We start from the raw sequence: 15,321 nt of genomic DNA, 5'->3' as shown, positions 1-15,321 counted from the left end.
TGACTCATCACTAATTCTCCAACTTCCCGTGTAGGTAGAAGGCTGAAATTTGGCAGGCTTATTCCTTACAGCTTACTTATAAAGTTAAGCAGGTTTCATTTCGAAATTCTACACGTAACGGTCGACAACGTCCACCATGTTGAACTTTCTTATTCATGACCCCATTTTCACGAAATTTGGTAGGCGGTTTCCCCGCGCTAACCGAAACCAATGTACATACTTATTTCGGTGGTATTGCGCCACTGTCAGACACCATATTGAACTTTCCAACGTCACTAATTCTCCAACTTCCCGTGTAGGTAGAAGGCTGAAATTTGGTACTTATTTCTGTGGTATGATGCCACTGTTGGCCACCATATTGAACTTTTCAACGGTCTTTGTTACTTATGGGCCCATCTTCAAGTAATTTGGTACGCGGGTTCCCAACGCTAACTGAATCCTACTTACGTACATATATACGTCTATAGCCTGCAGCTTGGTCACCATGTGAGACGGCGTTGGGTCCCCCATCCCAATGCCTCCCACGTTGTTGGCTGCCTGCCTATATAAGGCCGTTCGTCGCTCCAGTCTTTACATTCCCTTCCTTGCTTCGCCACGGGATTCACGTCTCCCTGCTGATAACTACAGCCTTCTTATTTAATCCATCGCTTCTCTGCTGTTTTATTGTTTGTTTATTATGATTATAGTTATTGTGTAGATATTTTAGACTTACTTTACATTGTTCAGGTACCCATTTCCTTTATCATTCCAACCGTACCCCCATTAACATGTCTATCGAGGTGATCACCATCGATCAAAGAACTGTCACTTACCGAGTGGTTTCCATGCCTGGAGATGGCACCTGCCTTTTCCATTCTCTTTGTTACATATTGCAGGATCACTCTTGATATCCGGAGGAACATTGTGTCTTATGTATTGAATGACTGGGACAGGTTCAAGGTGTGGACTGATGACGGTACAGGAGATAATTAGACTACACAGGAGCACTAGAAGAGTGAAATGCTTAAGCCCTTCACCTATGGATCTGCATGTGAGTTGATGGCTGCCGCTGAATTGTTCGGTTGTCGCTTTCAAGTGTACCGAAATGGCCAAATATTTTACACCTTTCGAAACCGCCAATGCCTCTTAAACATCTTAGATTCACAGGTGACGATTTCAGTAGTGGACACTTTGATGTTTATGAATGTTTAAACTCTCAAAAGCTGGATGTGAAGTTATCGATAAAACCGGTTGTATGCTTACAGCGCTTGACAGATGCCGAATGTCACTTCAACACAAGTCCTACAAATACTGTCGTAATTGAAACAAACCATGAAACTCAAACCGATTATGACAGCAGCAATCCAAGCTGTGAGATTTGAGACAAGATTACTGTTCACATGGCCAACTGTACGTTGCATGCTCAAGAGTAAGCTCAGCGCACAGCTTGGTCATATTACAACCGGAGGGCCGAACTCGCAATGTGGTATACAAAGAGATCCTTAACAAATAATTATTGGTATATTTTCCCTCAGTTTAAAAAGGTTTAAATTTTCTTTTTAATAAAAATTTTAAGGCAGTACTTCGCTGCTGCAAAGCGCAGGTATTTTGCTAGTTACATATAAATTAATGAATAGCCTTTTTTGTTATGCTACACTTCCAGATCTGTTTTTCTTTATGCATATATACATTTCTGCTCCCTTTTCAAGCATTTTTTTTTTTTTGGCTGCAAAAGAGCAACAATGAATTGTAATGTGTTCAGAACACTATGCCCCTTTTGTTAAAAGTAATAATGAGCAGGATCTGTAACCCCATGTAATGTTACGAATTAGATATAAAAAGCTCCTCCTTATTGTCAATAAATGAGCAATAAAGACAAATGATAGATTAGAAAGTCTCCACCTTATTAGTAAAATGGGGACTGGAAACAAAAAGCTAATAATTAGAGTGCCAAAGAGCGCAATGGTGATAAAAATTAAAGTTATACATTGAGTGGCCACTTTAAGGTGTAAACAGATCAGATAGCAAGTTGGTCTGCCAGTGGCTTTCAAGATAAGCCGAGTTTGTAGGAAGTGGATTTTCTTCCCCTTTTTTTATTCTATTTATTTTATTATTTACTTATTTTTTCTTACTATTAAAGTTTTTACTCTTTTGGCCTAGCTCCCTTTCTCATGGGTGGGGGTTGATTTGAACCTAAAATTTGACTTGTTTGTACGGAATGTTATTTGATTTTAATAATTGGCTTACGCCCAACCCTAGTGTGTTCTGCAGATTGATTGGTGGTGCATCTCTACTTTCAATTGTTCTGTCTCCTTCGAATGGTGCAAAATTTGATTTATTTTTCATAAGTTTGAATTTACTGCCTCATTCCAGGACTTTCCTAACCTTGTTACTTGGTGCATGCTGCTAAAAATTCCAATTTTCAGATGGTACATCAACCCCTTTCACACAACCAAGATATCCCTACAGTTTACTGCCACACCATTGGCTCTAGTGTGTGCAAGGTTTTGTGAGTGATTAATATTTTCAAGTCTATCAAGGAATATCCCAGTTCAACACCTACAGTGGGTACGGAAAGTATTCAGACCCCCTTCAATTTTTCACTCTTTGTTATATTGCAGCCATTTGCTAAAATCATTTAAATTAATTTTTTTCCCTCATTAATGTACACACAGCTCCCCATATTGGAAGACAAAAAAAAAAGAATTTTTGAAATTGTTGCAGATTTATTAAAAAAGAAAAACTGAAATATCACATGGTCCTAAGTATTCAGACCCTTTGCTCAGTATTTAGTTGAAGCACCCTTTTGAGCTAATACAGCCATGAGTCTTCTTGGGAAAGCTGCAACAAGTTTTTCACACCTAGATTTGGGGATCCTCTGCCATTCCTCCTTGCAGATCCTCTCCAGTTCTGTCAGGTTGGATGGTAAACATTGGTGGTGGGCCATTTTTAGGTCTCTCCAGAGATGCTCAATTGGGTTTAAGTCAGGGCTCTGGCTGGGCCATTCAAGAACAGTCACAGAGTTGTTGTGAAGCCACTCCTTCTTGTTGGAAGGTAAACATTCGGCCCAGTCTGAGGTCCTTAGCACTCTGGAGAAGGTTTTTGTCCAGGATATCCCTGTACTTGGCTGCATTCATCTTTCCCTCGATTGCAACCAGTCGTCCTGTCCCTGCAGCTGAAAAACACCCTCACCGCATGATGCTGCCACCGCCATGCTTCACTGTGGGGACTGTATTGGACAAGTGATGAGCAGTGCCTGGTTGTCTCCACACATACCGCTTAGAATTAAGGCCAAAAAGTTCTATCTTGGAGTTTTCAGCTGCAGGGACAGGACGACTGGTTGCAATCGAGGGAAAGATGACTGCGGCCAAGTACAGGGATATCCTGGACAAAAACCTTCTCCAGAGTGCTAAGGAACTTGGTACAACAGCAAGTATTTTATTTTGTTAAGTGCAGCTTTCAGGAACAGAGGCAATAGTCTAATGCATATTTGTTATTTCAGTATATTGTTTTCAGTAATGACAAAAAATATAATTAGTGATCATAGATCTTTTGTACATTGTTCAGAATCCTAACCCCCTTGCTTTAGGATGAGATTTTCATGTTTGAATGCTTTCAGCATGAAGACTTGCTCATTTACTCAGATATATGTCAAAGAATGAGTCTCTGTAAATTCCTGGGATGGTAAACCCAAGAATGTTTGAGGTCATATGTGTGAAAGGGTGAACTTGGGGGATACAGCTAATATTCAAATTTGCATTGGCACTGAAAAATTGTTTTCCTTCATAAGAGTTGCAGAGCAGTGTATCATATCACTGCTGATGTCCCCCAAGATGCATCCATGGACTTATGGGGTTTTTGGTGTCCTGGCCTTTTCATCACATTAATTGGGTGGAACCTGGGCTTAATCAACCTACTGCAACCAGACCTTGTTGTTTTTTTTTTGTTGTTGTTTTTTGTTTTGTTTTTTTTACTAACAGAAGTAGAGCTAAACTACATCATTGGCTGGCATATTACAACTCTGACAAGGTACGATATGTTGTGCTTTCTGACATACCTCTTTCAGCACCACTGTTGTACTCGACCTGTTAACTAACTGTCACCCATCTGTTAGTCTGCATTAGTCTTGTCAGAAGCTTTCATCAGTAATCTCTGTTCAAGCATAGGTCTGCTGTTAAATTAGCGTTTTGGGTACTGATCCATTCACAATTCCATGATAACTCTTCTGCATGAAAACATCAATATGGACTCTCTTCCTGATTCACTTGCAGCTAATGTGATTTGGCAGCCAATATAATGCTGGATTTAAAGCATATCAAATCTTAAGTCTTACCCATGCTTTGTGTGCTGCAGTATACACACAAATACATAAGGGAGTAAATGTTTTCAACCTGAACCTGACAGACCAAAGAGTAGCTCTTCTGTGTGGTTAATACTGTTTGTTTCTTGTTTCAAACCTAAGTTAACAATGATGCTGAATAATATAAAATCAAGTATCATGCTATCATTGTATTTCTAATATCCAAATATATGTTTTTGGACATTCATTTTAAGTAAGGGAGAATCAAAGAACATTTTTCAAAGATGATAAAATATCTGTCTGGCTTGAAATCAACAACAGCAAACACTGTTTTCAAGGGAAGTTAATTTTAATGAAGGATCGAAGAGAGATGGTGCAACACATAGCAGACACAATAAAGAATTCATTTATGGGTTAGTTCAGTACATCTTTTTGATGTACTGTACATTTAAACAAGGGTGAGGTCTCTGCATATTGGTTGCCTATTATGTTACCTCCAAATGAAGCATTATCACATATACTGTTCCAAGCAGAGACATAAATAACCCAGTGATTTGGACTGAAAGACATTTATAAAGCATTTTATAACTGGAGATGAGAGTTGGATTAGTCACTATGACCCAAAATCCAAACATCACGTGAAATATTGGAAGCATGTTGATTCTTCTACATCAAAGAAATTTAAGTCCAAGCCAATTATGGAATGTCACATGAAAATTATCTGTGGATTTGACAATCTTTTATGCCCACCTATTTCCCTTGACCGCTTGCAACTACCACCAGTTCCCCTAATCTGAACAGCTGTTACTTTATGTCAGTGCTAAAGATCTTAAGTCAGTGGTTTTAAACATGCACCAAATGTTTTATTTGAGTGGCATAAAAACGCTTTGTTTATGTTCACAAAATGCGCAATAGTCTTCACAGAGATTATGTTGAACACTCAGAACTGTTTCGTTTACTGGTATTTTTCTTAAGTCAGGCTCAGAATATTTTGTTCACCCCTCGTCTCTGTGTATGTGTGTATACAGTGCCTTCTGAAAGTATTAAGATCCCTTCACTTTTTTCATATCGTATATTGCAGCCTTGTGTTATAATCATTTAAAATTCATCGTTCATCACATAAAGTAGCACTGAATGCCTAAGAATGACAAAAAAAAACAAACAGGGTTTTAGAGATTTTTGCAATTTGTATTTATTATAAACAATAGAAATCTCACATTGAAACAGGTATATATGTATACTTGTGAATGTTATCTGATTGCAGTGTGTGTATGTGTAAATATGGCACACCATATATTGTTACGTAATTTTTAATCCATCTGTCCATCTATTTTCTAACTTGCTTAACCAGTACAGTATCAAGAGCTTTATGTTAATCTTCAAAACAATATTTTCAAATAAGAGCATAAAATACACGTACTCATATCGATATTTTCAGTTTAACTTTGAAAAGTTTACTTATATGTAACATTCTATGAAAAAGGGTTTCTACCTCCATAGGATTTTTTCATAATCATCCATAGTGACTGTTAGGAGATATTCAACCAAAACCTAATATTATATAGGAGACACTGAAGGTAGACACAATACAAATTTTACACTTTTGTAAAAAAAAAAAAAAAAATAGCATTTTCTATTATTCTTTATGAAAATGTATTTGTCCTCATTGACTCGGTCACTGTTGTGGAAGAGGATCTAGTTGGAACCTAGGCTGCAGGCAGTATTATGTCATGCAGTACAAGAGCCAGGCCGAAGAGAACTACTTGCAAAAGTGTAATAGTAATGGCAAGTGCTGCCATTGCTCTGGGGTGATATGTGGTGTGCACTAAAACTTTAAATAAGGCATTATATTATTTTAGGTCTCTAGAGAGCAGTTGACTATGTGCTTAATAGGGCCGGATGACCTTCGATCAAATAGATGTTGTTTGGGGAATGGTATATGGAGCTCTTTTTGGAAGCAGTCCTGAGGTATGGATGATAAATAAGCATATTAGTAAATGACAGCTATTGTATTAGGAATCCCTCTCGGTCCATTTGATAGCATCCCCGGGACCTGCTGTCTTATTTGTGACTAACTGAAATATTTGCCGTTGCCCAGGAGGACAATAAAGGTTTTTTTTTTTTGTTTGTTTTTTTTAATTGTTTGAGAAAAATATAATTAAAAAACAAAAAGCACAACTTTAAAAATAAAAATAAATTAACAAACAATGGAAGACTCACTAATGTGTTTGTCCTGCGGTCTTGTATATATGTTATCATATAGTTGACGCTCGGAACCAGTCAAGTCCATTTAATTTCAAAAGCAACAGGCGGGCACGGTGGTGCTCAAACATAAAGAATGCTGGCAGTCACCGCCAATTCGCCCCCTGGTGGTCATTCCAAGTGTCAACTGGATGATAACATGCATACAAGATCACCCCCTGCCCTACCCAGAAGGGGGTGGGTTAGGGCTGATTTCACCATACAGCATTTTTAGGTGACCAATATGGAACATGTGTACCAAGTTTCATGAAAATTGCTCCAGGTGTTTGTATATATATATACACACACACACACACACACACACACTGCTCAAAAGAATTAAAGGAACACTTTTTAATCAGAGTATAGCATAAAGTCAATGAAACTTATGGGATATTAATCTGGTCAGTTAAGTAGCAGAGGGGGTTGTTAATCAGTTTCAGCTGCTGTGGTGTTAATGAAATTAACAACAGATGCACTAGAGGGGCAACAATGAGATGACCCCCAAAACAGGAATGGTTTAACAGGTGGAGGCCACTGACATTTTTCCCTCCTCATCTTTTCTGACTGTTTCTTCACTAGTTTTGCATTTGGCTACAGTCAGTGTCACTACTGGTAGCATGAGGCGATACCTGGACCCTACAGAGGTTGCACAGGTAGTCCAACTTCTCCAGAATGGCACATCAATACGTGTCATTGCCAGAAGGTTTGCTGTGTCTCCCTGCACAGTCTCAAGGGCATGGAGGAGATTCTAGGAGACAAGCAGTTACTCTTGGAGTGCTGGAGAGGGCCATAGAAGGTCCATAACCCATCAGCAGGACCAGTATCTGCTCCTTTGGGCAAGGAGGAACAGGATGAGCACTGCCAGAGCCCTACAAAATGACCTCCAGCAGGCCACTGGTGTGAATGTCTCTGACTAAACAACCAGAAAGACTTCATGAGGGTGACCCAAGGGCCCCATGTCCTCTAATGGGCCCTGAGCTCACTGCCCAGCAGCATGCAGCTCGATTGGCATTCGCCATAGAATACCAGAATTGGCAGATGCACCACTGGTGCCCTGTGCTTTTTACAGATGAGAGCAGGTTCACCCTGAGCATGTGACAGAAGTGAAAGGGTCTGGAGAAGCCATGGAGAACATTATGCTGCCTGTAACATCATTCAGCATGAGCAGTTTGGTGGTGGGTTAATGATTGTCTGGGGAGGCATATCCATGGAGGGTCACACAGACCGCTACAAGCTTGACAAAGGCACCTTGGCTGCCATTAGGTATCAGGATGAAATCCTTGGACCCATTGTCAGACCCTATGCTGGTACAGTGGCTCCTGGTGCACGACAATTCCTGGCCTCATGTGGTGAGAGTATGCAGGCAGTTCCTGGAGGATGAAGGAATTGATACCATTGACTGGCCACCACACTTTCCTGACCTAAATCCAATAGAACACCTCTGGGACATTATGTTTTGGTCCATCCAATGCCACCAGGTTGCACCTCAGACTGTCCAGGAGCTCAGTGATGCCCTGGTCCAGATCTGGGAGGAGATCCCCCACAACACCATCTGTCATCTCATAAGAAGCATGCACCGATGTTGTCAGGCATGTATACAAGAACACAGGGGCCATACAAAGTGCTGCGTACAATTTTGAGTTGCTGCAATTAAATTTTGGCAAAATGGACTAGCCTGCCACATAATGTTTTCTCTCTGATTTTTGGGGCGTCTTTGAATTCAGGGCTCTGTAGGTTGATTTCTTTTTCCCATTGAGATCTGATGTGTTTTCAAAGTGTTCCTTTAATTTTTTTGAGCAGTATATATATATATATATATATATATATATATATATATATATATATATATATATATATATATATATATATATATATATATACCTATACCTAACACAGAGTTAAGATTGTACAGATGCCGGGGGCTGCTTGGGTGAGTCAAGGAGGATGGCCACATTGGTTACGGAGATCATTTCTTACTTTGGAATTGGTTAAGGGCTGTTTCTGCCTTGATTTACACTGAACTGCACTGTTCTTTTTGTGTGTGTGTGTTTTTACAATTGGAGAGCTACAACACAGCCATGTACGGGAGGTATGATCAAGAGGCTACAGCCAAATTTGTTCCAAATTTCAAAAGTAAACTGCATGGGCGAGAATAACAACTATCTTAATAGTAAAATAGTTTTACCATTTGTCAGTCACAGTTTTTAGGCAAATGTTTTCCCAAAGTAAAAAGCATACTATACTGTGTATCTGATCAGTTTTGGCACCTAAATCAGGTTTTAGTTCATCCTATCTGTGGCATAATCATTTTATGTTTCACTGGAGCTCAGGATTTTTTACGTATACTTGATCTGTCATGTAGAAATTTTATTCAATATTTATATGTTTACTCATAATAATTAAAAAAAAAAAAGAGATATGTAGCTTATACTGCCAGTGCTTCTTTCATAGTCAAGAGCTCTAGTTACTCTTATCCACAGGCTGTCCAGTCACAGGTGGACCGCATTTGTGAGATGGGAGAGGTGATGAGGCAGTCGGCACAAGCTGATGATCAGAGATTCTGCAGTGTTCAAGAAAGACTTGCACAACTTGAGGTAAGAGTACATGTGGATTGTTTTATTTTAATATTACAAACTGAGAGAAACCTTTTTTCTGCCTACCCAAGAAATACCTCTAGACCACTGGCCTGCACTTTGTCAAAGGAGAATGTCATAAAACACATTCCCTTAGTAACCAATGAGTTCATTGTGAAGTGGAAATTTTTGTTTGGCCAAGTTATTCTGATTTCAATACAATGTAGTATGCCTTTCATTTCAAATAATAAAACATCTTTAAACAGGCCGCTGGAAGATATTTTAACTAAAAATCAATAAAGAATCTCCTAACAACCAAGCAAGAGTTAGGACCACAACACTTTTCATTACATGTCGGGAGTATCTTGTCAGTGATTCTTTACATACATGTTGTGGACAAGGCCATGCGTTCTCTTTAGCCAGAGCCATTTCCATTGCATTCTGCCATAATCCGAGTCACAGCTGGGCTTGCTTAATAGGTGTTGTTCTGGTTCATCAGCTAAGGTTAGAGTATTAGCAAGATTCATGCAATGTGGTGATAGTTTTGTATTTTTTTTATCTTCTCTAAAATGGACTGTACTGAGCTCTGGGAGCTTTTTTATGGCCAAGCACCTCGCCAAAGCCTTTCCTGCAACAGATTGGCACTATTCTGCAATAAGATCTCTTATTTGATTTAAACACTGTCGGACTTTTGAAGTCATTAGTGCACTTGAAGACCTAACCAAATAATTTAAAGGCAAGTGGACCACTAATTACCCACACAGTTGTAATCCATCAACAAATTGTGTCCAATATGTGTGCAAACTAAGGGCTGCAAATAAAAGGGAACTATATATATTTTACTTAAATTCTCATTTTTCATTTGAATTTGCAATATTCAGAAAGCTTTATAGATCTGTGAAATTCCTAATACTAATGTAATACAGAAAGTTACAGACTGTACTTCTTAAGGAGACACAGGTCTTTAGATGTATGCAGCAAGCTGCTGGAAATGCTCCCACCAGTCCGTAGTAGCCAGTAAATCGCTCTATACTATAGTCCCTTGAAGTAACTTAAGCTCAAAGACACACAATGCCTGAACACATTTTTCAGGAAAGCCTGCACCATCACAGAGCTAACCCTGGACACACTTGAAGCTGTTGTGGAAAGGGGAATGGTGGCAATATTGGATGGCATCATTAACATCCTCTTCATCCCCTTCAGGAGGTGCTCTCTTGGAGCACTTTTAGCCACAGGCTCATTCTGCTGTGGTGTGCTAAGAAGGAGCCTCTGGGGATCTTTTCTGCCCACTGTAACCAGGCAATTCAGTGCTTCCTCCTGACATTCCAAACCAAATACTTATGTTCTTCATTTTTAAATTTCTGCTCAATATTTATGATCAATATTTAATATCAATCTATTGGTTGATTGTATTATTTGTCCTCTGAGTCTGTATGTTTGTTTTTTATGTTTCAGCTGCTCTATGTATGTCTTTTTCCCCTTGGGATTAGTAAAATGAATCTAAATTATATTAAAAAAAAAAAGTGTTGGGTGTGCTTTTTTCATTATTTTATATTTTATGTCCTAATGGCTAATTTCAACAAGTAACATTTAAATAAAACACAAATCATAATTTACAGAACAATAATTGACAATTGGAGTGTATCAGCGTCCATTTCTGTGGTTTTGCTTAGCTGGAATGAACTTTTGCTCAAGCTCCAGCAGTAATTCTGTAATTACCATCAGCAGTTTTTTCTTAGTGTACCACACCTACAATGAATGGCTAAACATGCAATTGGCCTCACATTGAGAGGAAACCTTGATCCTGTCCACATATTCTTAGTTAGGTTAAGTTTGCTTGACTAGGTCACCACAGAACATTGAGTAGTGTTTTTTAGGCATTTTTGTTGTGTCCTAAATTATATGGTTTGAATCTTCTTAGTGGAAGATGTATTTTGATGCATGGAGTGGTGGCTTTGTAGCTGAGGATCTGTGCTGGTATCTGGAAGGTTGCTGGTTCAAATCCCATTAGTGCCAGAAGGGATCTTACCCCGTTGGGCCCTTGAACAAGGCCCTTAACCTAAAAAAATTGCTACAGTGTTCAGTGGTGATTCTGTGCTCTGATCCCCCAATGTCATATGAAAAAACTATTTCCTACTGGGCATTAATAAAGTATATCAAATCAAAAAAGAAAAAAATCATCTCAAGCCCTGACACACAGAAGCATCCTCATAGGAAGTTATTATATTCTCTGTTGGTAATGGCATTCTCTGAATAATATATGATTCCGTAAAACAGTGCTTAACTTTAATAAATGTTGTTTAGGGACAGATAACTGAGGTTTAGTCTCTTTAGACCATATAAACATCTTTCATGTGATCTTGGAGTGTCCCACGTGGTTTTTTGCAAACTGCAGTCTAGAAATGACGTGAGTGTTTTTCAATAATACTTTTATTTTGATGGTGTCCCACAAGGGCCATGTTTGTGAAACCTCTAAGCAATTATTACTGCTGTATGTGCAAACCCACTTTTCTGTGGAAGACTATAATCCATTGAAAGCTGTCATAGATGTAGTGATGACCTGTCTGACTAATCTATTTTGGAACATGATGTTCTACTTAAATTCACAATGATGTGATGTTAAATTGTTTACAATAAAATTCTTTGTGCTTTGGAGGTCATCAGTACTTTCGAAATAGTTTTCTTTGAATGCTCTGTTATTTTTGAACCATAATAACTAAGAACAAAAGGTAGGTGTATTTAACTCCGTACAAATGACAATAATGAAAATCAAAATTTGACCTTATCTATCTGAATAATCTCTGAAAACTTAAATTGTTCAGAGTAAAAACTTTAAGAAATGTGTCTCTTTTTTGTTTTATTAATTTAGTATTCACTTTGAAGCATCTTTAACATTGAAATATTTTGTATTTGTCATTGATCAGAGCTCCTAGTAAAATATAACAAGATTAATAGTAATTATTACGAAATACTATTAGAGAAACATCCATATGTGTGAGGTGGTTCGCAGATTCATTTGGTGATCCACTACCCAGCACAGTTGGAGTCAGTTTGTCTTTAAGATAAAAACTTTGAGCCGCAAAATGTTACAGTAATTCCTCCTCGATCGCGGGGGTTGTGTTCCAGACCCCCCCGCGATAAATGAAAATCCGCGAAGTAGAAACCATATGTTTGTGTAGTTATTTTTATATATTTTAAGCCCTTATAAACTCTCCCACACTGTTAACATTATTAGAGCCCTCTAGACATGAAATAACACCCTTTAGTCAAAAGTTTAAACTGTGCTCCATGACAAGACTGAGATGGCAGTTCTTTCTCACAATTAAAAGAATACAAACATATCTTCTCTTCAAATGAGTGCCGTCAGGAGCAGAGAATGTCAGAGAGAGCGCTCGCTAAGAAAAGCAAACAATCAAAAAATCAATACGTGCTTTTAAGTATGCAGAAGCACCGCGATAAAGCAGCATTTTGTAGAGGAGCGTCCGTATCTTCTAGGCAAACAGCCCCCTGCTCACACCCACTCCGTCAGGCAGAGAGAGTGAGAGAGATAGAGAGAAGCAAACAATCAAGCTCCGAGCGGGATGCGTATCTTATAGCATTGAGGAGTTTTAGTTAATATGTAATACATGCTCTGATTGGGTAGCTTCTAAGCCATCCGCCAATAGCGTCCCTTGTATGAAATCAACTGGGCAAACAAACTGAGGAAGCATGTACCATAAATTAAAAGACCCATTGTCCGCAGAAAGCCGCGAACCAGTGAAAAATCTGTGATATATATTTAGATGTGCTTACGTTTAAAATCCGCGATAGAGTGAAGCCGCGAAAGTCGAAGCGAGATATAGCGAGGGATTACTGTACATAACTGTAACCTGGGGAAGTTTTGTGTAATGGCTTCTTAATTTTTGTCACCTTTCCATGACTCACAGTTGTGGAAGTCTTACATTTTTCTATGAGATGCATACACTGATTAGCCTCCAACATAAAGGCCTGGAACAGGTACACCTGGCCAGCCTTGGTGAACCAGAAAAATGGCTGTTAAATCAATGATGTTATTGTTTTAGGTCATTTAGAAGTTCTACAATTTGGCTTTAAGGAACTCATAGCAGAGATATGCTATGAACCAAGAAGTGGTGACCATTGTACAAAAAGGGTGTTTCGATGTGTGTGTGTGTGTTTTGTTTTTTTTTTAAAATAAACTACTCAACAGTACCTCTTCATTTTTTAAGAGTCATTTAAGCACACAAATTATGTAATGATGTAATTGACTAACATGCTATCCAACTTCGCTTGTATCAAGTCATGTTTGATTGTACAGCACAGGTGGAAATTCCTGCGATTCTTATTTTGGTAGTTTCTTAAGGAAGATGAAAAAGTATATGCATGTAGATAAGTATTCTCCAATGTGCTTAATCAAGATAAGAGTCATGTTTGTGGAGCTCATTCCAACAGCTCTGGATGAAAGCTGTGAAATAACCCTGGACATCATATATTTTAAATTAAATAACATCAAAAATGTAAAAAGATGAGCTTTTTAAGGTAGTGAAATGAATTTGCAGGAATATTTGTACACTACTGTTCTAAAGTCGTTGATGGATTAAAAGCCAGAAGTCTACATGACCATCATCATCAAGTCCTTCCAAGAGAACCCTAAATCCAAAGAGGACTGTTTCATTTATGTTAGGTACAATGCCCAGAGGGCAGATTTTAATTTTTCTCTCCAGCCGTCTGGAGTTTTTTTTTTTTTTTTTTCTGTCCTCCCTGGCCATCAGACCTTACTCTTATTCTATGTTAATCAGTGTTGTCTTATTCTAATTCTTACTTTGTCTTTTTTATTTCTCTTTTCTTCATCATGTAAATCACTTTGAGCTACATTATTTGTATGAAAATGTGCTATATAAATAAATGTTGTTGTTGTAAAGTCATAGTGTACTTTTTGGATGAAGTTGTGTAATGGGAGGGAACCATTATGCAAATGCTTAGAGGAGGCCAAAGGCGTACACAAACTGACATGCTCATTAAAAAAATAAGGAAGAAAGGGAAAAACAAGTGACAACAAAGCACAGATAAGACAAATAAACCAACCTTACAGACACTGTGGACATGCATGGAGAAGTGTTGATAACTATCCACCAGGAAGGATGGCTTAACCACTCTGGCTTAGCACCTAGCATTCCATTTCTCGCTTCCCAACTTCCTCTCCATTGACAATGACCTGTTTACTCAAGAATCAGTTGTACCTCTGTGATGATGTGATTTATTTATTTATTTTTTAGGTAGCTTTTGGGGCCACTTTACGTGGAAACGCTTGCATCACCAACTGCAGCCCTAGATTTATTCCAGATACACCAGGCTAGAACTCTTTGTAGTTATTCCTGGGGGTTACTTCATGAAGCATTTCAGGCTAAAGATGATGCTTAGCATAGTTTTGTGGTTCGTGAAATTTACGTTTGATGAGAAACTAAACCTCTGAGAAACATTTAGAGCACTTTTTTATTTTTGGTTTAGCATATCTAAACTTTATTAATCCCAAGGGCTAACTAAAAAGATTACAATATGAAAGCTTTCAAGGCAACTACTTAATCCCAAGGGGAGATTCACATGTGCAAACACATCGAGTAAGCAGACACTTAATGTACTATATTCAATTAATTAATTATATTATGTAAACACCTATTTTAAACATCCATCCATTTTCCAACCCGCTGAATCCGAACACAGGGTCATGGGGGTCTGCTGGAGCCAATCCCAGCTACCACAGGGCACAAGGCAGGAACCAATCCTGGGCAGGGTGCCAACCCACCACAGGACCTATTTTAAACATATACAGTACATACAAAATGTATATATTGTATACAAGGAAAAAATATATAGATTCACTAGGTACAGATGTTATATCATATACCACAAAAATACCTATATATTTAAACAATAAAGGACACGTAACACCCAATATGGAAAATCATATTATGCTTACATAAACCAGAGAAGATACTAATTACATACCATTAAACAAAAACATGTACAAAATCAAGACAATTTAAACAAATGTGACCAAAAAGATCATCATACAAGTAACAAAGTCAGCATCAAATTAACAATAAACAATGTGAGCCATACCTGTATAACAGTAAAATAAGTCTATAATAATGAAGATGTATAGATTTGGCCGACGTGTTTCATGGATGGGCGGCATGGTGGTGCAGTGGTAGCGCTGCTGTCTCGCAG

General features: G+C 38.3%; 1 protein-coding gene across 2 annotated transcripts in view; it reads left to right on the top strand.

Annotated features, from left to right (window-relative positions):
* sike1 (suppressor of IKBKE 1) overlaps positions 1 to 15,321 on the top strand; it is a 32,430-nt gene that overhangs the window by 15,267 nt on the left and 1,842 nt on the right. For both annotated transcript variants that reach the window (XM_039749405.1, XM_039749406.1), the window contains exon 5: positions 9,004 to 9,117. In XM_039749405.1, coding sequence (XP_039605339.1) covers positions 9,004 to 9,117 — 114 coding nt within the window. The remainder of the gene's footprint in view (positions 1 to 9,003; positions 9,118 to 15,321) is intronic.

This window comes from Polypterus senegalus, chromosome 3 (assembly GCF_016835505.1).
Source record: "Polypterus senegalus isolate Bchr_013 chromosome 3, ASM1683550v1, whole genome shotgun sequence".
Classification (NCBI taxonomy): Eukaryota; Metazoa; Chordata; class Cladistia; order Polypteriformes; family Polypteridae; genus Polypterus; species Polypterus senegalus.
The sequence above is the reverse complement of the archived record's forward strand: the minus strand, read 5'-3'. Positions and strand labels throughout refer to the sequence as shown.